This window comes from Phascolarctos cinereus, unplaced genomic scaffold (genome assembly GCF_003287225.1).
Source record: "Phascolarctos cinereus isolate Bilbo 61053 unplaced genomic scaffold, phaCin_HiC Scaffold_4;HRSCAF=312, whole genome shotgun sequence".
Lineage (NCBI taxonomy): Eukaryota > Metazoa > Chordata > Mammalia > Diprotodontia > Phascolarctidae > Phascolarctos > Phascolarctos cinereus.
This window is the reverse complement of record NW_027555847.1, coordinates 318,755,982-318,777,994: the sequence shown is the minus strand read 5'-3', so window position 1 is coordinate 318,777,994 and position 22,013 is coordinate 318,755,982. Positions and strand designations below refer to the sequence as shown.

Below are 22,013 nucleotides of genomic sequence, written 5' to 3'. Positions count from 1 at the left end.
AAAAAATAAACCATAACCAAGATTGTGCCAACACTTTGAATGTATTTTTATTAATGTTTGAAGTTGTGGAAGGAAAATATTTCCATGCTACAAATTTTTATTAGAAACAAGGCATTACAAATAAATACATACATAAATAAATAAATGAGAGTGTGATATAATAAATAAAACAGAAGCAACTGCTTTTCCACACATAGCAACACTGGACTTTCTATTATAAACTGGAGGAGGCACATGCCACCATTGGGTCTTCCTTTGGGATTTTTACCCAGTGTGAAAAGATCATAATGTCACTTGATCCGTCTTTCAGAGGTGTTGCACACATGATCTGCAATATCAAACATTTTCATCCAGACTTCTGCTTATCTTGGCAAAAAAATGACCGTTTTCTGCCTTGTGCCCACTTCCACACTATAAACCCCAAAGGAAAATACAAAATGATTGCAGTGATTTTATTTCCAGCACAAGGCTGGTAATACTGACTGGTATGAAATAGCTAAGTACTAGACAGTAAAAAGATTCAATGATTCCAGGATATCTGACTTAGAAGAACATGGTACATTCAGTAACACCTTACTTCATTAGCAACATGGAAATCTTAGCCTGGCAATTCAGAGGCTAGGGAAGCAGTATTCCTTAATGCTGTTTCCATTGGAACTTTCCAGGTCATAAGGCTCAAGCTGATGATACTCAAATGTCACACGATTGACGTGCTTCCCGCTGGAGACCATACGCACTACAGTATTGTCGCAGCCAATTGTCATCTGGGCTGTTAGGGATGGAGAAAAGAAATTAAATTTCACAGCAAGGCAGAATTCACATGGCACAAGCCAATCTGTCAAACTACTCACTTTGAAGTTCATGGAAAGAAGGCTTCCTAAATTCCCTAGTCATCTTGAGATGGGTGCTATTGTCCTATGATAGGTTACTTTAGTTTTCTGTTTAGTTTTGACATACACGTCTTTAGGTCAAGCCTCACCTTGCATCTAGGGCATAGCAGTACCCCAATGAAAAGTCGTGCTCTAGCCTTGCCTATGTGGTTCCCACCAGCTAAGCATGTACTTGGGCTCATGCTCAGGTGAGGTGAACAGAAAAAGCATGAGGCCTAAAGTGGTGACTCATGTTTCTAGAGGATTTCAAATCACTATCCTCACAATGAGCAGGAGGGAGGCAGTGCATGTGTTACTAACTTCATTGTATAGATGGGAAAGCTAAGGCTTGGAGCAGATAACTAGCTTATCCATGGTCATATGGTTAATAATCGTGTTAGTGGAGTTCAAATTCAAGTCACAGGACTTGTCAGGGCTCTGTGCACTGCTCCACGGTCATAGAAATATTCCTCTAAATAAATTAGCAGGCAAACAAAATTGTAACTCTCTACCTAGCAGGGCATTATGCTGGGAGTCAGGAAGCCTGGGTTTTCAGCTGAGCTACCTCATACATTTTTTCTGTGACCTTAAATAAACCATTTCATTTCACTGGGCTTTGGTCCCCCCCCAATTCAATCCAATAAACATTTATTAGGTACCTACCATGTGCCAGGCACTGTGCTAAGTGCTTGGGGTACAATTAAAAAGAAAGACAGTCCCTGTACTCAAGGAACTTACAGTTTAAAAGGGGGAGGCAACACAAAGCAGGAGGCAGGAAAGTGGGGCAGGGAACAAAGGCAACAAAGGGGTTGGAGTAGATTATAGAATCCCCATTTCTTTTTTTAGTCCATATACTCCTTGACTTTCAGTTGACCTGCCCATATCCCCTATTCAAATAGGAAAGGAAATAAAATCTAGGGTATACAATGTATGCCAGACAGGTAGATAGGCGGCACTGTGGAGAGAGCACTGGATTTGGAGTCAGGAAGACTTGAGTTCAAATCCAACCTGACACTTACTGGCTATGTGACCCTTGACAAGTCACTTAATCACAGTCTGCCTCAGTTTCCTTATCTGTAAAATGGGGATAATAATAGCACCTGTTTCCCAGGATTGTTGTGAAGACAATATTTGTAAAGCATTTTGTAAACCTTAAAGCACTATATAAATGCTAACTATTATTATAAGAAATAAAATATAGAGACCAATTAATTTCAGTAGGATAATATAATTATTTGCCAAATAGCACTAGATTCTGGACTGGATGATCTCTGAAGCTCTGATATTCTGTGACAACGGAGTGAAAATGGGTATGGTGACTAAGCAGAGAGTTCCACTGACTGGACATTTGGAAAAGAGAGGAAGGAGGAAGAAGAGGATAGGCAGGAGGATTAAGGATTCTCTCTCAGTCTCCGTGAAAGTAGGTAATAATGCCAATGGGAGATCATATACTTTCTTGATAATAGACAAAGCTCGATAGACCTCGGCCCAAAATACCACCTTTTTCAACGTTCATGTTTATTAGCCTTTTTTGTTTTCTTTGGATGCTTCAGACCTGAATCCAGAGAAGCACCAGTGAGCTCTATAGTGCAGGAATATCAGCTAGAGACAAATTTTGATTGAAATAAATTGGCATTGTGCTGTGTGAAGTTCACAAAGAGAAAGCCAATTTCTGTTTTTACTCTAATCAAGGTACTCACCAGGATCTGAACAGCCTCTACTAGTAGGACTGAATTATTCCCTACGTGTTTCAAAGAGGTCATTCTTTCTTTGCTCACATTAGAAGCCTTATACTGTAGAATGTTCCTCTCCCCTGTTTCATGCACACTTCAGTGATTTCAAGCTAGGCTTTTAGCATGATCCTCAGAAAAGGCCAACTTCAATTGCAGAGCTCTTCAAAAGTCCTCATTATTCAACTACTATTTTCCCCTTAGAAAAGTGAAAGGTATATCTGCACATGAAAAATGAAGTGGAAAATGGAGGCAATTCTCCACTTACTCTAAGCCTTAAAAGATGACCCTATCTTCAATTATCTAAATAATTCAGGTAAATGTTGCTTATGGTCCTCAACCTCATCTCCTAAAATTCACCTTTTTGTTTTTTTTTGTTAACAGTTAGAGGCCTGACTTGGCACACTCCACCCCAAGCATGCTAAATATTAAACAGCATGGAGATAAACCCTAGGGAACCTACAGTGTAAAAGAGGAGAAACAAGGTAAACATGAATATGTAAAACAAATTTCCCTTTTCTCTGGTATGGGACTTTTGGAAAACGATTGTCTTACCTTATGATAATGAAAGATGTACCTTAAACCAAATTCTGGCTTAAAAAACATGTGTTGGCCAGTCATCCTGGGTTTTTTAGGCAGGCCCACAAGTGAGACTGAGTGATGGTTAAGGAGCTGTCCTGATTGGCAAGAAGTGACTTTCTGTTCCTAGGCAAGTCCCTTCACTTCTCAGGGCCTCCAGAGTATCTCTCTAAGACTCTAAGTTACAGGACAGATGCTTTTCTGTGTTGATGGAAGGAGTTCCCATACAGGGAACTCCTCACAATGATGAAATTTTGGTTCAGGTCCATCCCACTCCCCTTCTCCCCCCAATCCCCAGAGGAAAAAAATACAATTTCTACTTAGACCTGAATCCTCACCAGCCTCTTTTAATTCTGCTTCTGTGATTTTCAGCAATGCCTTACAGGCATTTTATCTTCAGCAAAATTTGGTTTCTTCCAGAGAGATCACAGAAAAGGAAGTCTTTGTCTTTCTTTCCTTTCTAGTTTTACTTCTGAATCTTTAGAGTTAGACAAAAATATATTACGTATATTTTATACACTTGAGAGAAATATTGTCTCCTGCGGCCTCAAGGTCACACGTGGCCCTCTAGGTCAGGGGGTGAGGTAAATATGTTCTGTGAAGTTTGGATTCAGTCAAAGGACCACACTTCAGGACCTAGAAGGCCACATGTGGCCTTGAGGCTGCAGGTTTCCCACCCCTGATGTGCCTAACCTATGGCTTGAGAACCAGTTCCCCAAGGTATTTCCATGCATAAGTCCATTGTTTTAATTCTTAAGTCATTTGTTTCACTTTGGCTTTTGAGTCAAGGACCAGTCAGTCAGTCCTACAGGTAGGTAGTACAGATGACTTCTCACACAGTATGGTTTTAGGGAAGCCAGGAAGGACCTGGTCCTCAAATGTATTGTCTCCTTGTTGGCTACATCTTCAAAGTTCACCATTAGAATTTTACTCCTTTAGCCTAAGTTTTTTAGATCTGTTAAAATGCAAATAGTTTAAGCATTTTTCAGTCATCTCTACCTCAAGGTGAATGAACTTCAAAACTTTTCTTCTGAGTACATTATGGGGGGAGGGAGAAGAGAAGAGAGTAAGAATTGTTAGTTGCTTGTTGAGAAAACAGTAGACTAACTTTGCTCACCTCACAGTTTTGGAATATGTTTGTTTGCTCCTTTGGTCTTACCAGACAAGCCTTCCATAAGGTATCAGAGGTACTGATAAAGTGGGTTTCCTGTTTCTTCAGTTCAGTTTTCAGGTTATAATATGCAATACTTCCAACATAGCCTTCACAGGGTTTACAGCTGGAAAGAACTTTAGAAATCTTGTATTTCCACCCCCTCACCTTGCAGATTAAGATCTCCTGATCTCCAGAGAACAGTTCCACTTCTCCGAGGGAGTTAATCTGCTCAATTTTGGAATTCAGCTCTTGAGCTAAGCTGTCTTGATTGGTGGGTGAGTGAGGGCAAACTCATTTAACTTACAACATCCAGACCATCTCAGACCATACTTCATATTCCATCTAGTCATCCACCTCCAGGAAACCAGAGTTTATCGGGATATATAGTCATCTGCCCTACAAATCCATCTCTCTCCTCCCACTGTCCCATTTCTACCTTTTTGTCATGGGATCAGTAATCAAAGCAATGGTTCCATTATTGTTAGAAAGGGTTTGATGATGGAATGCCCTATGGTTTCACTTACCGTTCCTGTGACCCTCCAGACCAAAACTACCCTTCCTGGCTACCACTCACCTATATGGGCTGTATTGCTTTTTTAGGATGTTAAGTTCCTTAAGGACAGGAATTGTTTTGTAGTAGGACCCCTAGTACCTAGCATAGTACTTAGTGTATAATAGATGCTTAACACACAGTAGTTACTTTTTAAAATTCATTCATTCAATATCTTGCCCAAGGTCATACAGGTTTTAAGTTAGGAGAACTAGAATTTGAACCCAGGTCTTCTGACTCCTAATTCAGTATTCTTTGTGCACACGAAATCAACATGTATATACTGTGAAATGTTGAAAAGCTTGTCAACCTTTTTATCTTTCAAAAAAAGTTTTCATTTAAAAATTATTTGAATAGGACATAAACAAATATCTTACCAGGTCCATGAAAAGGATAACATAGATCAGCAAAAGGCATCATCTTGGAAGGGTCCAGTCCAGTTCCTCCCAGTAGCTCCACAAAATCTCCTATTCCCCCACAACCTACTGAAGGTTTCTATTAAAAAAAAAAAGCAACAGAAAGGGTTGCCTTTAATGAATGATAGAATCAAAGTGCTTAACCAATGAAAGATTGCATGGATTCACTCAATCATGGCCCTAGAAGCGTTTACAGCAACATCTAATTTTAAATGCAGCATCTGGCTCTCCGGAAATTAAAATTGATGTTTAAAAGGGAAAGTTTATCAGAATTACTTTCTGAATATGTTGAGTAATCATTTCTTTAAACTGTTTTTCACTCAAGGATCTGAACTATAGAGTAGAAAACTGTAAAGAGCACAGGAGTTGTCTGAGAAATTGAATCATCAAATCCTTTGCACACACATGCTGAATTTTAAAAATTCCTTCATGAATAGAACCAGGGTTACAGAAATTTAGACACATGTCTAATATAATCAAGGATTTTTTCCCCCTTCCTTTCTCCTGGTCTTCATCAAAAACCTCTTAATGAAGGTCTATATAGTATACTTTCTGCCATAGTAGGCTTATGATAATGTCTTGAATTATTCATGAGAACTTAAAGAAAGGACTAGGAATAAGACTGGGACCTGTGATTTCAGTACTTTATGGAACTCCCAGGTGAGGAAAGCCCTACTCCCTTTGCAGTCAACACTTTCTCTGAAATTTACGGTCTTAGAGAATTGCCTATAGCACTGAGGTAAATGACTTATCCAAGGTCTCATGGTCGTTATGTATCAGAAGCTATACTTGTGCCAAGGTCTTCCTGACTCCAAGAGGAGCTGTTAATCCTCTATACTATTCTCTCTCAAAGAGAGACTAGCACCTTAAAATTTACTGCACATATAACTGATTCCTGATTGAGTGTTAATGACTAAGGCTGCCCTGCCTCTTTTTTTTTTCTTTTCCAGGCCAGCTAAAATACATTCTCTAGTTCAAATGCAGTCATTCAAACCCTCCCACATTTCTCAGTTGAGGTTTTATGTAAAATACTATATCCATCTTTATTCTTTAATCCACAGACTCTGTAGGCAATCTGGCAATATGAACCTATCCTTAGAAACATGTTTTTCAATGCATAAAATAAAACATGAGATTGCAGAGAAAAACAATTAGATTGAAATACTTATCAAAATACTAAAACAAAAAACAAAAAACAAGTTCATGGACCCCATGATAAGAATCCCTGCCTTAATCCCTTCTGCAGTACTTTAAGCCCTAACTACTGAGATTTCCTGGCAAAGCAATCCTTCATTCTAAAGAGCTAGCTTTTGTTACATATCAATCATTATGTTAACCATCATTATTCTGTATTTATAAGTGCTGCCCCTAGAAATAACAAGTGATGAGAAGTAAACTAGATATAATTCCAGTCCTCTAAGAACTATAATTTAAAACAGAGGACATTAATGCAGATAAATATGTAAGTGGAGGATGAAAGACAAAACTATATCAACAGATAATATTTATTCCTTTATTCATTCCAAAATCCATAGGGACTGAAATGGGGGCTGGGAGAGGGATATAATATAGGGCAGGGGTGGTGAATCTGTGATCTTAAGATTTGTTCTATAAAATTTGGATTTGGTCAAAAGGCTGCACTTAAAGATCTAGAAGGCCACATGTGGCCTCAAGGCTGCAGGTTCCCCACCCCTGATTTAGGGAATCATAGGATATAAAACCAGAAGTAATTTTAGCGATCATTTGGTTCAATCCATATATTAATTATATAGATAGTAAAAATGTTATCTTCACAAGGTCCCATGGGTAGTATTCAACACAGCCTGGATTCAAACCTGGGTCCTCTAAACTTAATGGGGGCTGTCACTACTTCATGTTGCATTTCAACAAGCATTTTTTGAGAAACCACTTCATCTGTCTTGTAAGTCACTATGCTGGGTACCCAGGGTACAAAGAGGAAGACCTTGTCCTCTAGTAGCCCTCAATGTCAAGGTATAATGTTTATAGAAACATTATACAGAAACCAATGTTTAAATGTTTAAATAATAAATAAATAAGCCAACATTTAATTATCCACTAATTAAGCATACATGCCATGTATAACATCAGTACAAATATCATGCATACCACATACACATTTATATCATATTTAATATGTTGTATTCTGAAGCTGAGGATTGTATAGGGGCATTTAGTTGGGGAAGGGAGGAAGGGTGTAAGGATGGGAGTTCAGCTCAGGCTAACTAATTGCTAAAGACAAAGTGAAGACTTCATGAAGTTTCTTTGGAGCTCTGGGGGTGGTTACGGAAGGAAGGGAAGAGGCAGGGAACAAGCATTTATTAACTACCTACTATGTGCCAGGCACTGTACTAAGTGCTTTACAACTATTATGTCATTTGAGTCTCACAACAATCTTGTTAGGTACGTGCTATTATTATTTCCATTTTACATTTTAGGAAACTGAGGCAGGCAGAGGTTAATGGCTTTCCCTTGGAACACATACTAAGTTCCTGAGGCTGTATTTGAATTTAGAACTTCCTAATTCTCTATTCTGCCCACAGGGAGTTTTTTCCTCTTCTATTCCCAAATCCCTCTGAGAAAATTAAGAGATGAAGTGACTTCACTTGGTTTCTAGCATCTTATTTTATGCCTCTGTAGGAATTTTCTAAAATAGAAAGTCCCAGGAGGGCAGAACACTCTTTTTATCCCCCAGTGCCCTAGCACACTGGGAATTCTTGATACTAAAAAGAAAGGGACAAAGTCCCTTACGTATTACATATGTAATATATAACTCTGCCCTTCATGGTAGTGTAAATTTTTTTCCCTAAAAAACCTGTACTGGATAAAATATAAAATGCTCAGCCTGACATTTAAAACCCTTCACAATCTGGCTCTATTCCAGATTTATTTCAGAACATTCTCATTCACCTGTTCTGTGTTTCAGCCCAAAGCAAGTTCCTCACTCACAACATTCTATCCCTGGTCTCCATGCTTCAGCCTAAGCTGTCCCCTCTGCCTAGAGTATATTCCTTCCTTATCTTTGTCTCAGAATCTTCAACTTCTTTCAAGGCTCAGGTGTCATTTGCTGGGGGAAGTTTCCCTAAATTCCTCTAATTGTTCCTTATTTTTGTCAGGGTTTCTGGGTGTTTTAAATGCAAGCAAATGCTTACATTTTATTAGCTTAACAATAAAGGGAGCAGAGTGGCCTTTAAGAGTGACCAGGAGAGAACCAGCCACAGGATCAACTTCAAGGATGATTTTAAGGGGAAGATGAGCCATAGTGGGGGAAGGCCAGTAGATTTTTAACATTCTATTTGTATGGCTTCAGTAACACATTACTATGCTTTCCAATGTCAAAACAAGATTTTGTACTACACCAGCTGCATTCTCCTACAACACAATTTTATAATTCTGAGACATTCATGCATATTAAAAAATATTCAGATAATAAGAGAAACACCTGGGTAGATGACTCATAGCATTGCCATGATTCAGCTAGGGAGCTTTTTCATGAAAGAAGCAAGCACAAGTGAGTTGGATGGTAATAATAGAGCCCAACATCACTCATTTGAAATATTTCTTCCACAATGAAAATTATTCAGATAATCAGGACACCTGGGTAGGTGATTAAAGCTTAAGATGAGGGGTGGTAGAGAGGTGTGGCTAAAAGAAGCAAGGATAAATGAGTGTGATTCTAATAACAGTGTAGGAGAAAACACATAGATGTGGGCATAAACACAATGATAAAATGTACAAATGGTACAGATAGGCCCAATCAGACTGCTGGCACTGTTACAGGTACAACCTTAAGAAACACTTCAGTAAACAGCAAAACAACTCACCTTTAGCTGAAGGCTATTTAAGTGACCCAATATGAGATCAGAGATTTTTATAACCACTGGATAAATGATAGAGAAACTGCAGTTTCTGTGCTGATGAGGAATCACCATGGTAAACCTTCCATTCGGGGTCTGAGAGATGACATTGCAGGCTGTTTAAAACAGGTAAGGGACAAAAAAGCCCAGCTTTGTTAATTGTAACTTGTGTATGTTCCTTTATGGAAGAGTTATAGACTCCATTTTAGGTTGGAAGGCCCGACACACTATCCCCAACCCGTAAAAGTTCCTGTTTGTAGTCCTGTGGGCAGCTTGGTGTGCTACACCTGAAGTCAGGAAGACCCGAATTCAAATCTAGTCTCAGACACTTAGTAGCTCTGTGACCCTGGGCCAGTCACTTCACCCTCGTTGCCTCAGTTTCTTCATTTCTAAATGAGCTGGAAAAGGAAATAGTAAACCACTCCAGTATCTTTGCTAAGAAAACCCTAAGTGGGGTCAAGAGGACTTGGACACAACTGAAGTGACTGAACAGCAACTGCGATCTGAATGTCACAAAAAAGCTGTAAGTGTACTAGGAAGGCCCTTTGGTATCAAAAACAACTGCTTACAAATGGAAGTTATCATGTCCCCGTTAGACTTCGAGCTCCTTGAGGGGGACAAGATTGTCTTTTGCCTCTTTCTGCATCTTCAGTGATTAGCTGAGTGTCTGGCACATAGTAGGCTATTAATAAATATTTATTGGTTAATTGGTTGATAGATGAGGCGTTTCCTTCTTTTAAAAAGTAGTTATTTATTTATCTTGACATTCATGTTAAAAAAAATCTTTGCATTCCTAATTCTTGCCCTTCCTAGATAAAGCGTCTCTAACCCAAATTGAAACAAGGCCTCTAAAGCATAGTTTTAGTGGTTCATCTTTCTAAAAAGGCAGAAATTATAAATTATATAAATTGATATAAATTACACATCAAAATATAAATTATAAAAAAGCTTTTATAAAAATCTGCTATTATACAGTTAGTTGTATAAATAACTTTAGGAGAGATATCATGGTCTGGTAGATAGAGAGCAGGTCTCCAAGTCAGGAAGACATGGCTTCAGGTTCCACATCTAAAAGCTGAGATTATGTGATCCAAGAGGCCTGACCTTTCAATGCTCTAGATAACTCTCAGAGACTATACATTGCAGAGAAAGTGGAGAACTACGTTGGTTGAGCCCTTACGCCAAACTGGAAAGTTTCTTATGCCAATAAATCACAGGTACCTATCCCTGCTACAAAACATTGTATGAACACTGCAGTTTCCACAAAATAGGAAAAGATGATCTTGGGAAGTGGAAAATTTAGCCCCTTTGAGAATCCAATCTTCTGTACGATTAGTATTCTCAAAACACCAGTGCTGTGGTGGACATATTATTTCAAGAAGGAAGTCTGAAGATCTGAATAATAATAACCTCATAATAATAATAACTGATGTGTATGAAGTATTTCAGTTTTACAAAGCACTTGACATAAAGCTGCCTATGCAAAATCTTCAGATCAAAGAAAAAATGTTTTAAAGTCCTACTAAGTGTTTATATTTACTACTCAGGAGTCAGAGTGGACTAGACAAAGGTGGGAATCCTTCTAGGTATACCTAAAGATTTATACAGTAAAATATATCCTGCTGGAGAGAGTGGGACTGAAGGTTAGATAAAGTAAAGTTTCCTATTCCAGATGGCTACATCTGGAAAGAACCTCAAAGATCATCTTAGCCAAACCCCTCTTTTCACATAAGGAAACTAAAGTCTATGGAGATTAAATGATTTGTCCAAGGATGCACATTCATGGCTATACTTGGGACTAGCACAGAAGACTCCTCCATTGCTTCTCTTAATCCACTTGACTCTCATTCCTCAGAAATTTCTGAAACTTTTTTAACCTCTCAGTCTAGATGCAGTGTTTGTTCAGTTAGGTAAGAGATCCAGAGACAAGCCAGTTCTCGTTGCTAAAAGCTTTATTGAATACTTTCTAATTACCTCACTGTTTTCTAAAACCATCCATAGCTTCCTATATTTCTAGTGAAACTTTGTTTTTTAACATCCGTCTTTTTTTCAGTGATTACTAAAGTGTCCTGCTTTCTACTTGTGTTAGCTTTCTAGACATATTTAATTTCCCCCTTAGTTTCATATTGCTTTTAACCATTAGAGATAATTTTTACTCAATATTGTCCTTTTTAAAAAAGCAGCAAATAAATCAACTAGAAAACTAATGAAGCAGGTGCTCATATCCTATGGATTTTATCCTTACCAGGGAAGTATCATGGAAGAAATGAGTTGATCTCATGGAACTAACCTGCTGTTTGACTGATTTGAATGCTCCTCACTTAATCAGAAAATATAGTTAAGAAGAACATCCTGATTCCAGCCATTCTGGGTAGCAGAAGTCCATAAGTATGTATAAGCTATAATGAGCAGTGTAATAGCTCAAATTATTAGTGTTCAGAAAACCATAAACAAATAAATGAAATACTTTTATACAAAATGCTGTCTTTCAATTCTGAGGGAAAAAAAATCCTCCCAGTGAGTGACTAGGCAGGCAATTTCTGTCAAGCTTATGCTAGACAGTAGAATGACTTAGGATTTACATTTTTGTCATTAGACCCATTGTATTAGGGAGAAAGATTTACATTTCTTATACTTTCCCTAGGTTAGGCACACAAATTACAAAGCATGACTTGGTTTTCCTTATGATCAAAACAAAAGACCCTATTAGTAAATTTCCAGATTTATTTGTTTATGAAAAGAATTTCTGAGAAAACACCAAGCCATTCCTCAGTTCACATTTCCTGAGCACACAGACAACTCTGAAGCATAGGTTTTCACCAAAAGGCCTAATTATTCACTGAAAAAAAAAAGAGAAAGCACTTACGGAAGAGGTTAGGGTTTTTCTTTATGGTTATTGTAAATCCATTGCCTGTCTCATGAATCCGGAAGAAGATCATAGCCACATTCTGTGAAGAGCTAAAACTTCTGATATTTCCCCTTTCACAGAAATCTATGTACCGGTCAGATGTAGGAAGAGGATGATCCTGGGAACTGGGAAATTTCTCCCCTTTGAGAATCCAACCATCAAAAACCTTCAGTAATGTAAAAATGAAAAGTTTATTGGTTGATTGATTCCATCAGTACCCCAAAATATAGGTGTTTGTTTGTTTGTTTGTTTTTAATGGGGGAAAATCCAAGAAGGAAGGAATGGAAGAACAGAGGAAGGTAGGAAAGAAGGAAGAGAGAAAGAAAGAAAGAAAGAAAGAAAGAAAGAAAGAAAGAAAGAAAGAAAGAAAGAAAGAAAGGAAGGAAGGAAGGAAGGAAGGAAGGAAGGAAGGAAGGAAGGAAGAAAGAAAGAAAGAAAGAAAGAAAGGAAGGAAGGAAGAAAGAAAGAAAGAAAGAAAAAGAATCTGTCTTCTTCCAGAACAGGTTTTCAGTCTTAAATGTAACCTTCAGATAACAGATAATTTTATATTCCCCTCCCTGCCACCATCCAGCTTGCTTGCAATTTATTCTAAATATACTTTGGGTATGTGTGGCTCATTTTCCTTCCTTATAATCAATCCCCTTAATCTACACACACACACACACACACACACACACACACACACACACACACACACTCACTTCATAATTGTCACCACAAAGATAAACGAAACCACAGATAATGCTTCACTTTTGTTACTGAAATTCGTAATTAAATCTTCACATTTATTCTTTTTGACAAGTGACTCTCTGGTGAAATTTGAATACTTAGTAGAAAGTTATGAATTTCAGGAGTAGTAAGTTTGCCCCTAAATGGCTATATATGTTGGTTTTTCCCCATGCATTTACAAATCCCTTATACTTCCAAGATCTAAGATTTAATAGCAGAGGAGATAAATGAGAAGCTTTTCCTCCTCCAAGGCCTTAGCAGACATGAGTTACTGAAGTCTTACAAAACAAATACAAACTCTCTTCATTTAGCCAGGTTGTCAGTTGCACATTTTCAAGGTCTATACTAGAAGCCTTTCCATCACAGTAAAGTCTTTCAAAAGTGGGACTCAAAGGGCACAACTTTTGAGAGCCCAGGTTCACCACCAGGCCATGAGGAGGCACTAGAGGAGAACATCAGTGGAGGTCAGAGATAGGAAACATCAATAGGAAATGATAAAATTTTCAACAAATACAACAAACCTTTAATATTTTAGAAGCATTTCTTTCCCTTATTAATTTTCTTGGTGATAGGTAGGGTCAAGTCCACAGGCTTCCAGCTCAACTCTGAGCAAATACCCTACACTGAATGTCACAACACCAAAGTAGGCAATTCTATTGTTTTTTACAGATGCCAAAACATTTCAACTTCCAATGTTTTAATCACAATTATTTTAATTGGATAGAGAGCATCCACTTTCAGCTAACCTGTTAAGAATATTTGTCCCAATATTTGAGAAGTCCAAGGTCTTCTTGCCAAGTCCATCCCTTTCCTCGGATTCCTGCCAAGGTGCTAATATACCTACTAATCTCACTTTCCCCCAGACTAGTTTCAGGGAGGAGAGACTTTGTCCCAGCAATACCACACAAAAGGAAAGAAGTGTGCAGATGATGGATTTAGAGTCAGAGAATTCTGATTCTTACTGCCTATGCCACTTTACTCAAGCCACAAACTCTCTGGACCTCAGTTTCCTAGCCTATAAAAGGACGGCGCTGTACTAAATCCCTTTGCAGCTTTAAATCTTTGATGATATGATCCCTATGAGCTCCATTCTTCCCTGCGAGGGCGTTTGGATCTTTCTGAGAGCTGTCCTCAGGCCGCCCTTAACTCACAGGCATTGGGCTGCTAGTCCAGGATACCTCTCCTTTGCTGTCCCACCCCAAGACACTCACATCCCTTGACTGCTGGGGAACACCAGGCTTTGTTGCCCGGGACTGTGTGCACATAGTCAGGAGACTAGGGGCTGTATATTGCAGAAAAGGACACGACCGAAGGACTGAAAGCTCTCTGGAGGGCGAAGGAACCAGGACATGGCGGTCCTTGGCTGCTTCCAGACACCTTGTGCCCCGCGCAACCCAGCCCCATTGTACTTAATGACCATTCCCCCGAGCCCCAACTCCATCTGTAGTAGCTCATGGGTGGGCGAGAGAAGGCTCTGGGTATAGGGTCCTCATTCTCACCTTCAGAAAGTCTCCGCCGTGGCAGTCAATGTTGACCAGGTCGTACTGGATGGAGATGACTTCCTCCGGCTCCCCGATGAAGAAGGCGGCGCAGTGCAGCTGGGGCTGCTCCGCAGTGAAGGTGAACTGACCCTCGATGCTCAGCATGTCTATGCATTCTGGAGGGGAAGGAAGGGTGGTGGGCGTCGGGCGGTAGTCAGGTCAGCAATAGTCCGGCGACGCGGTGGCTGGGATCTGAGCTGGAGACTCCTTTCTCCAGCCCCAAACCGCAGTCAGACCCTTTCCTCGCGACCTCTCTGGACTTCCCACTATCCTTCCTGAACAGAGCTCACAGCTCCCAGCAGCAACGCATCCCTGGTTTCCCTAAACCCACTGGTCCTGCTGTCCTCTGACCCAAGCTTCAGAGAGCTTCGCCTCCTAGGCTGGATCAAAAACCCTGGGGAACCCCACATCTACCGGCTCTTTCCCTTCCACCTTTTTTTGTGTGTCTAACTTCCCGAGATCGTTCTGTCTGCCCCTAGCACAGACACAGACTCAACTTTCCATATGCCCTGGACAGTTTCCGTCCGGGCTGTGAAACTGGAGATACTCACTCAGAGAGCGGTGATAGAGCTGTTCCTCGGACAGCTCCCGTTTCAGGTCGGTGCTGAAGAATAAGAAAGGGTCGGCTTCTGCAACCTCCCGCAGCTGGAAAAGAACAGAGAGACCTGGAGACCACACGACTGGGCCACCGGGGAAAAGTTCAGAGGGTGAGAGAAGAGAAACGAGTATCTGGAAAGTCCCCTTTGCAGGACAGCAGAAGCAAGGGCGGAGGGAGGGAAGCAACGGGGAACAGCCCCTGACATCTTCTGATGTCTTATAACCAACCTTCCGATGCCTCCCGACCCTCCAAGACCCAGTCAGAACGTCCTGAGCAGCCTAAGAACAGAGCATTCTCATGGGGCCAGGGAGGAAGAAACTAGTCTACGGAAACCCAGTGGATAGGAATGGCCGCTGGGGATTTTCTCACGTACTGTCTGTAGTCTCAGAGGAAGAAAAAGCAAACTGATCTTTACAGAGACAGAAGAAAAAGAAAGAAAGAAAGAAAGAAAGAAAGAAAGAAAGAAAGAAAGAAAGAAAGAAAGAAAGAAAGAAAGAAAGAAAGAAAGAAAGAAAGAAAGAAAGAAAGAAAGAAAGAAAGAAAGAAAGAAAGAAAGAAAGAAAGAAAGAAATGCAATAGAGAGGCAAGTGAGGCTGAAAGTTGGAGGAAAGGTGTGAAGATTTGGGTGTAATATTCACTCACCTCCAGGTATCTGGTCTCTCCTCTAAGAGCTCCCAGAAAGATCAGGATGAAGTGACACTGAAGTTTGAAGGCAGGCGACATTCTGGACCTTGTAGACTGCCACTCTTCTCACGAGGTCGAGGCTCAGTTTTTCCTTCACCTTTGCTGAGCTGGTTGCTTGGAACTGGTAGGGTTTCTTTGACAGGTCTCTTTTATAGAGGAATGAGGAGGGGAGGCACTCTGTCCCTTAACTGAGCTGAGCTCAGTTACCATGGGTTACCCTATCTCAGTGACAGAGTGTGTGGGTATGACGAGGGTCCAGCTCTCTGCCACAAATTTTCAACCCAGCCCAGCTTTGTTTATCAGGAGTCCTACTTATCAGAAGTTCTTCTACTTACTCAACTGACTTCCAAGGACGTCAAGGAATGAGGGGAAAATCCACTTCTCCCACATGTTTCACTCTTTATTCTCTCTGAAGGTTAATTTTAGGTAAAATTTTAAGTATATTTTGCAACATAGAAAAGTGTGTGTGCACACACAAGTTTTAAGAGGAATCCTCTTAGAAACAGAGAATAAAAGCACTATTTTTCAATCACTTTCTTCCCCTGGAAGAAAATTTTAAGTCCCAAAGTCAAAAGACCCAAATGATCTAGAAGGTTTAGTGTAATTGCCCAGATTTTTTCAGTAATATGTCATCTCTTGTATCTTTCTATTCACTAATCTTCCCTTTATCTTGGCCTATTTTCTTATAAAAGCTCCTAAACCAGCAAGCTATCTCTAGAATGTTTGAATTGCTGAATAATTTTCATTATGTAGTGTGTCCTGAGTATATTAACTACATAAACTCTGCTTGGGATTACTGGATGTTATAAAATTAACATTAATCCAATTCACTTACAATGCAAATCCATCCCATCTTCAACATTATAGATTGGTTTAACTCACTGAAATACTTTTATATCAATTCTAACAAGAAACTCCTTGGGAGCAAACTCCTTGAAGGCCACAGCTATAGACTATTAACTAGATTTGTTGTCCCATTCTATCATATTCTTAAAAAAATTTTTACATTCTTTCATTTCTATCTCAGAAAGCATAGTTTCCACTGCTTGTTCATAATAATGGAATTTATATAATATTTTAAACTTTTCAAAGTTCTTTATATGTTTTTTTCATTTGAGCCTCACAACAACTTCCTGAGGTAAGTATTATAGGTATATTACCCCTGTTTTACAGATGATAAAATTGTAACTCAGAGAGGTTAGGTGACTTGTCCATGGTCCCACAGCTAGTAAGTGTCAGAAGTGGGATTTGAACCCGGGCCTTCCTTACTCCAAATCCACCTATACTCCCTGGTATGCCAGTTTTATTTCCAGATTATTAAAACAAATCAGTTGATGAGTATTTAATCTTGGGAGAAGGGCCCATAGCTAGCTATCTTCCTTCCTAAGGCAATTCCTCTCCATAATAAGCCTATTGTCTTCCATCTCTAACTACCCCCATCAACCTCCCAGTTAGTTAGACCTTTCCCACCTTCCTCAATTGACTGCTAGGAAAAAAGAGAACTGTGCAGTGGAGGGTGGGAGACTTAGTTGGGGAAGGAAAGTAAGAGAAGGGGAATTGAGCATAGTGAAGAAACTAGGATTTTATTTCAACTCAACCTTATAGTGCTCCAGAATCAAAACACCACCAATCTCTACCAACTCCATCCATTTTGCTCCAGGCTGATCCTCACCACAGACAGTATAACTTAGAGGAAAGCAGCAGTTACTTACTGTGAATAAGTTACTTTACTGTGACCTTGTACTGGGTGCCAGAATGGAGAAGGGCCCTGTATGCACTCTGTGATAGTGTGTGTTTCCTCCTTTTTTCTCCTCCCCTGCCCACCCCAGAGCAGAGGTGAGTACCTTGGAGAATCATGCCAGAGGCCTATTTTCTCCCTGTCTTTACTGCTTACCTTGAGCCTTCCCTTTCTGGAGATTTGTACTGGGGCTATATACTATTGCTTAAAGATGTCACCATAAAGACTTCTTAACTGATATCTTGCTTCCAAACTACAGTTTCATCCCTCCTCAAGTAAATAAATATTCATGGTCCAGTGGTACTAGTATTGAGTATAGTCAGAGAATGGGCAGCTGGGTGGTGCAGTGGATAGAGCACTGGGCTTGGAATCAGGAAGACTCATCTTCATGAGTTCAAATCCAGCTCCAGACCCTTACTAGCTGGGTGAGTCTGGGCAAGTCATTTAACCCTGCTTACCTCAGTTTCCTCATCTATAAAGTGAGCTGGAGAAGGAAATGGCAAGCCACTCTAGTATCTCTGCCAAGAAAATGGGGTCATGAAGAGTCAGACATGACTGAACAAAAGACAGAGAATCTAGGTTCGAGTCCCCACCAGTGATGGCTACTATTTGTGTGAGCTTGGGTAAATTATTTAATCTCCCTTGGTCTCCTCAGTTTCCTTAACTCTAAAAGGAAGCAGTTAGATGGCTTTGTGCTCTGTGGCCCCTTCTGGCTCTAGATCTAAAAACAGGGATATCTTTTTTGTGCATTTATAATGTCCTATCCTCAGAAACCTGCTAAGATGCATGAGGGTATACATTACTGATACGGTGTTGGTGGCCGGGATTTCCTACATATAGGGAATTCCAGGAGAGGAACTTCCCCTGCCAGTGCAAGCCAGCACCTTCTTTGAAATTTACAATCTTACAGAGTTGCTTGAGGGTATTGGGAAATAAAATAACTTCCCCATGATCATGCAGCCAATACATGTCAGAGGCGGAATGAACCCAGGTCAAGTCAAGTGAACTAGAATTTATTAAAGTTTTCTTAACTTGAAGTCCAACTCACCACCTACTATACTATGTTGTCTCTCTGCAGTAATGCCCTTTTTATAACAAAACATAAAAAAATCTCACCTGTTCCTTCCATCCCCACTAATCTGGGAACTGGGTTCAATACTAAGTATGAACTAAAATATTAGCCAGAACATTAATCAGAAAAAAACCCAAAATATCCACTAATGTGCAGTGAATCACTCTATGGCTCCTCCTCCTTTTGTCTGATTTCTATAATTACTACAGGGATTTTGGGGGTTCTTTACAAGGATCCACTGAATCGTCCAACAGCCACACCAGATTGCCCCTGTTTGTAAGTATTCATAATAATTGATTAAAACCTTATCATCAATCTGGTGCCCCTTGACCTCTTCACCCCACGGTTATGGGGCAGGCACAGGGTTACCCAGCCAGGGGAATTCTGGACCTTATTCTGTTCATCACTCTCCTCCTTGTTCCTCTCTTCTCTCTAGGTTTCAGGACACCACTCTCTCACCACCTCAGAATCTCCTTTGCTGGATCTTCATCCAGGTCATATCCTCAAACTTTGTGTCCCACCCAGTTCTTTCTTTGGCCCTTTTCTCTCCTTCCTATATACTACTTTACTTGGTGATCTCATTAGTTCCCATGGATACCATCTTTATGTGAATGATTCTCAAATCTACCTGTCCTGCCCTCTCTGCTGACTTCCAATCTTGCATCTTCAACAGTCTTTTAGACCTTTTGAATTGGATATTCAGTGGACATCTTAGACTCCACATGTCCAAAACCACACTCATCATCTTCCCCCTACCTTCCCCCCATTACTATACAGAGTAACACCATCCTCCCAGGCCCTCAGGATCTCAACTTAGCATAATTCTCAAGTCTTCACTGTCTTTCATCTCCACCCCCCCCCCTGCCCCCAATATCCAATCTGTTGCTAAGACCTGCCAATTTCACCTTTGTGATATTTCTGGAATATCTTCCCTTCTCTACTCTGACATTGCCACCACTCTAATTCAGGTCCTCATCACCTCATGTTTGTGCAATTACGGTAGCTTGCTGGTGGATCAGCCTGCCTCAAGTCTCTCCTAATTCTAAACCATCTTCCATTCAGGCACCAAAGTGATAGCGATTTTCCTAAAAGTACAGGTCTGATCATGTCACTCTCCCTGTTCAATAAACTCCAGTGGCTCCCTATGGCTTCCAGGATCAAATACAAAATCCTCTGCTTGAAGTTCAATGTCCTTTATAACCCAGCCTCTTCCCTCCTTTCCAGTCTTCTTAGACCTTACTCTTCAACACATACTTTTTGCTCCAGTGTTACTGGCCTCCTGGCTGTCCCTAAAACAATACACTCCCTCTCTTAGCCGTGGGCATTTTCTCTGGCTGTTCTCCATGTTTAGAATGCTCTCCCTCCTCATCTCTGCCTACTGGCTTCTCTGGATTCCTTTAAGTCTCAATTAAAATCCCATTTTTCCATAGGAAGCCTTTATCAATCTCTCTTAATTCTAATGCTTTTCCTCCTACTCTGTGTGTGTGTGTGTGTGTGTGTGTACATACACTTTTTTTGTACATATTTGTTAGTCTCTCCCATTAGATTAATTCTTTGAGGGCAAGGACTTTTTTTTTTTTGCCTCTTTTGGTGCCTGTCAAGCAACTAGGTGATACAATGGATAGAGCAGCGGCTTGGAGTCAGGAAGACTCCTCTTCCAGAGTTCAAATCTAGCCTTAGACACTTACTAGCTGTGTGACCCTGGGCAAGTCACTTAACTCTGTTTGCCTCAGTTTCCTCACCTATAAAATGTGCTGGAGAAGGAAATAGCAAGCCACTTCAATATCTTTGCCAAGAAAACCCCAAATGGGGACACAAAGAGTCAGACATGACTAAAACAACATGCATTCAACAACAACAACAGCAACAGCAAACAGTGACTGGCACATAGTAGGCACTTAATAGATGTTTGTTGACTGACTAATATTATTATAGGATAAATACAAAGCCTACAGAATCCTCTTCAGGGAAAAATGCACTATTCTGGCCAAGCCAAGAATCTCCCAGAAGCCTGGAGATCTACTGCTTATGTATAAGTCTAGGGTAAAGGGATAGAAAGAAATATCCATGTGGTGCCATGAAGATAAGAGGAAGTAGGGCTGACAGTGGCCATATTAAAGCATGGGAAAACACCTCTCTTCTCTACCACCATGGTCTTATGTTGGGGCAACAGTAGCAAGAGTGCTTTAGATTGAACATAAAACTTCTAAGGAGTAAGTCTTTGTTGAAGGGAATGTAAATTGGTCCTTTCAATTTCTTTTCACTGCTGGAGCGACTTTCTGTTGGACTGAACTTATTGGTGGTTTGGGGCTTGTGTAGACCCAGCCTATGGGCAACTGGCAAAACAAATAGGGAGTCATGGGCCTTCTGGAATGGTTTATGTGTGGTTCAATCAAGAGGCAAGGGACAAAAGTAGACTAGAATCAAAGAATGGAAAGTGCTTTATAGAAATGCTTCCACTCATACTTAAAGATAAATCTTTAGCCTTCATCTACCCTAAGTAGTGACCCAGATTTTTCCTGAAGACCTCCAGTGGTCATTCTCTCTCAACCTTTTCCTCATTCTTAGGTTTTATATTTGTCTTTTGAGAAAAAAAATTTCCCCCCATATCTAAAGGCCTCAATAGAGATAATGAACCAGAAAATACATATCGTACTTGTAGGAATTTGATAAATGTTTGTTGCATTTATTAAATTAACAAGGCCTTTTTTAAATAGTTTCTTTGCTCTTATTTAGGAATATAAAATTTCACATACCATCAATTCCCTTTTTATAGCATTTTATTTTTTTCCAATTACAGGTACAGACAAATTTTAATATTAATTAAAAAATTTTTTGAGTTCCAAATTTTCTTCCTCTATCTTCCCCTCCCACTCAAGATATAAGCAATTGATATATTTTGAAATTTTTTATTACTTTTATTTTTAGTTTGTGGAATAAATCAAGCATTTCCATAACACAGCATAATAAAAAAAGATGATTGCTCATGAAATTGCAAACCTATTATGTACAACTTAGTATTCCTTTTAATATATAATGAAGTTATTGTGTAAATTTGATATAGATTCTATATGTGCTATCATGGAAAACATATTTCCATATTAGTCATGTTATAAAAGAAGAAACAGACCAAAAGAAAAACACACACACACACACACACACACACACATACACACAAAAGTGAAAATAGTATTCTTCAATTTGCACTCAGACTCATCAGCTCCTTCTCTGGAGGTGGATAGCATTTTTCCTCGTGAGTCCCTTGGAATGTCTTCAATCATTGAATTGGTGAGAAGAGCTAAGTCACTTACAGTTGATCACATAGCAATGTTGCTGTTACTTTGTACAATGTTCTCCTAGCTCTGCTTACTTCACTTTGCATATTAATCAGTTCTAAACCTTAAACAATGAATGGTTTTGAACACAGGATCATAGATTTAGAACTGAACCATTTAACTGAGTCCACTTCATTTTATTGATGAGGAGACTGAGGCCAAGTGATTTGTTCAAGGTCATAAAAGGTAGTGGGCACCAGGGGCAATATTTGAATCCAGACCGTTTCACTCTGCAG

At 39.8% G+C, this 22,013-nt stretch overlaps 1 protein-coding gene across 1 annotated transcript; it reads right to left on the bottom strand.

Moving 5' to 3' along the window:
- Positions 1-31: 31 nt before the first annotated feature.
- CRHBP (corticotropin releasing hormone binding protein) lies at positions 32-15,931 on the bottom strand. The gene is made up of 7 exons (XM_020998437.2): positions 15,591-15,931; positions 14,902-14,995; positions 14,309-14,466; positions 12,039-12,246; positions 9,140-9,288; positions 5,259-5,376; positions 32-769 (listed from the first exon to the last, which is right to left on the bottom strand). Exons 1-7 carry the CDS (start codon positions 15,669-15,671, stop codon positions 612-614), a joined length of 966 nt encoding a protein of 321 aa, XP_020854096.1. The 5' UTR covers positions 15,672-15,931; the 3' UTR covers positions 32-611.
- Between the last annotated feature and the right edge of the window lie 6,082 nt (positions 15,932-22,013).

What these genes read in the sequence shown, in the direction of transcription:
- CRHBP (XM_020998437.2), bottom strand. Translation starts at nt 15,671, where the DNA reads ATGTCGCCTGCCTTCAAACTTCAGTGTCACTTCATCCTGATCTTTCTG. An exon ending in GCTCTATCACCGCTCTCTGA is followed by an intron (nt 14,467 to 14,901) that starts GTGAGTATCTCC and finishes CTTCCCCTCCAG; the next exon opens with AATGCATAGACATGCTGAGC. An exon ending in TTATCCTTTTCATGGACCTG is followed by an intron (nt 770 to 5,258) that starts GTAAGATATTTG and finishes CATCCCTAACAG; the next exon opens with CCCAGATGACAATTGGCTGC.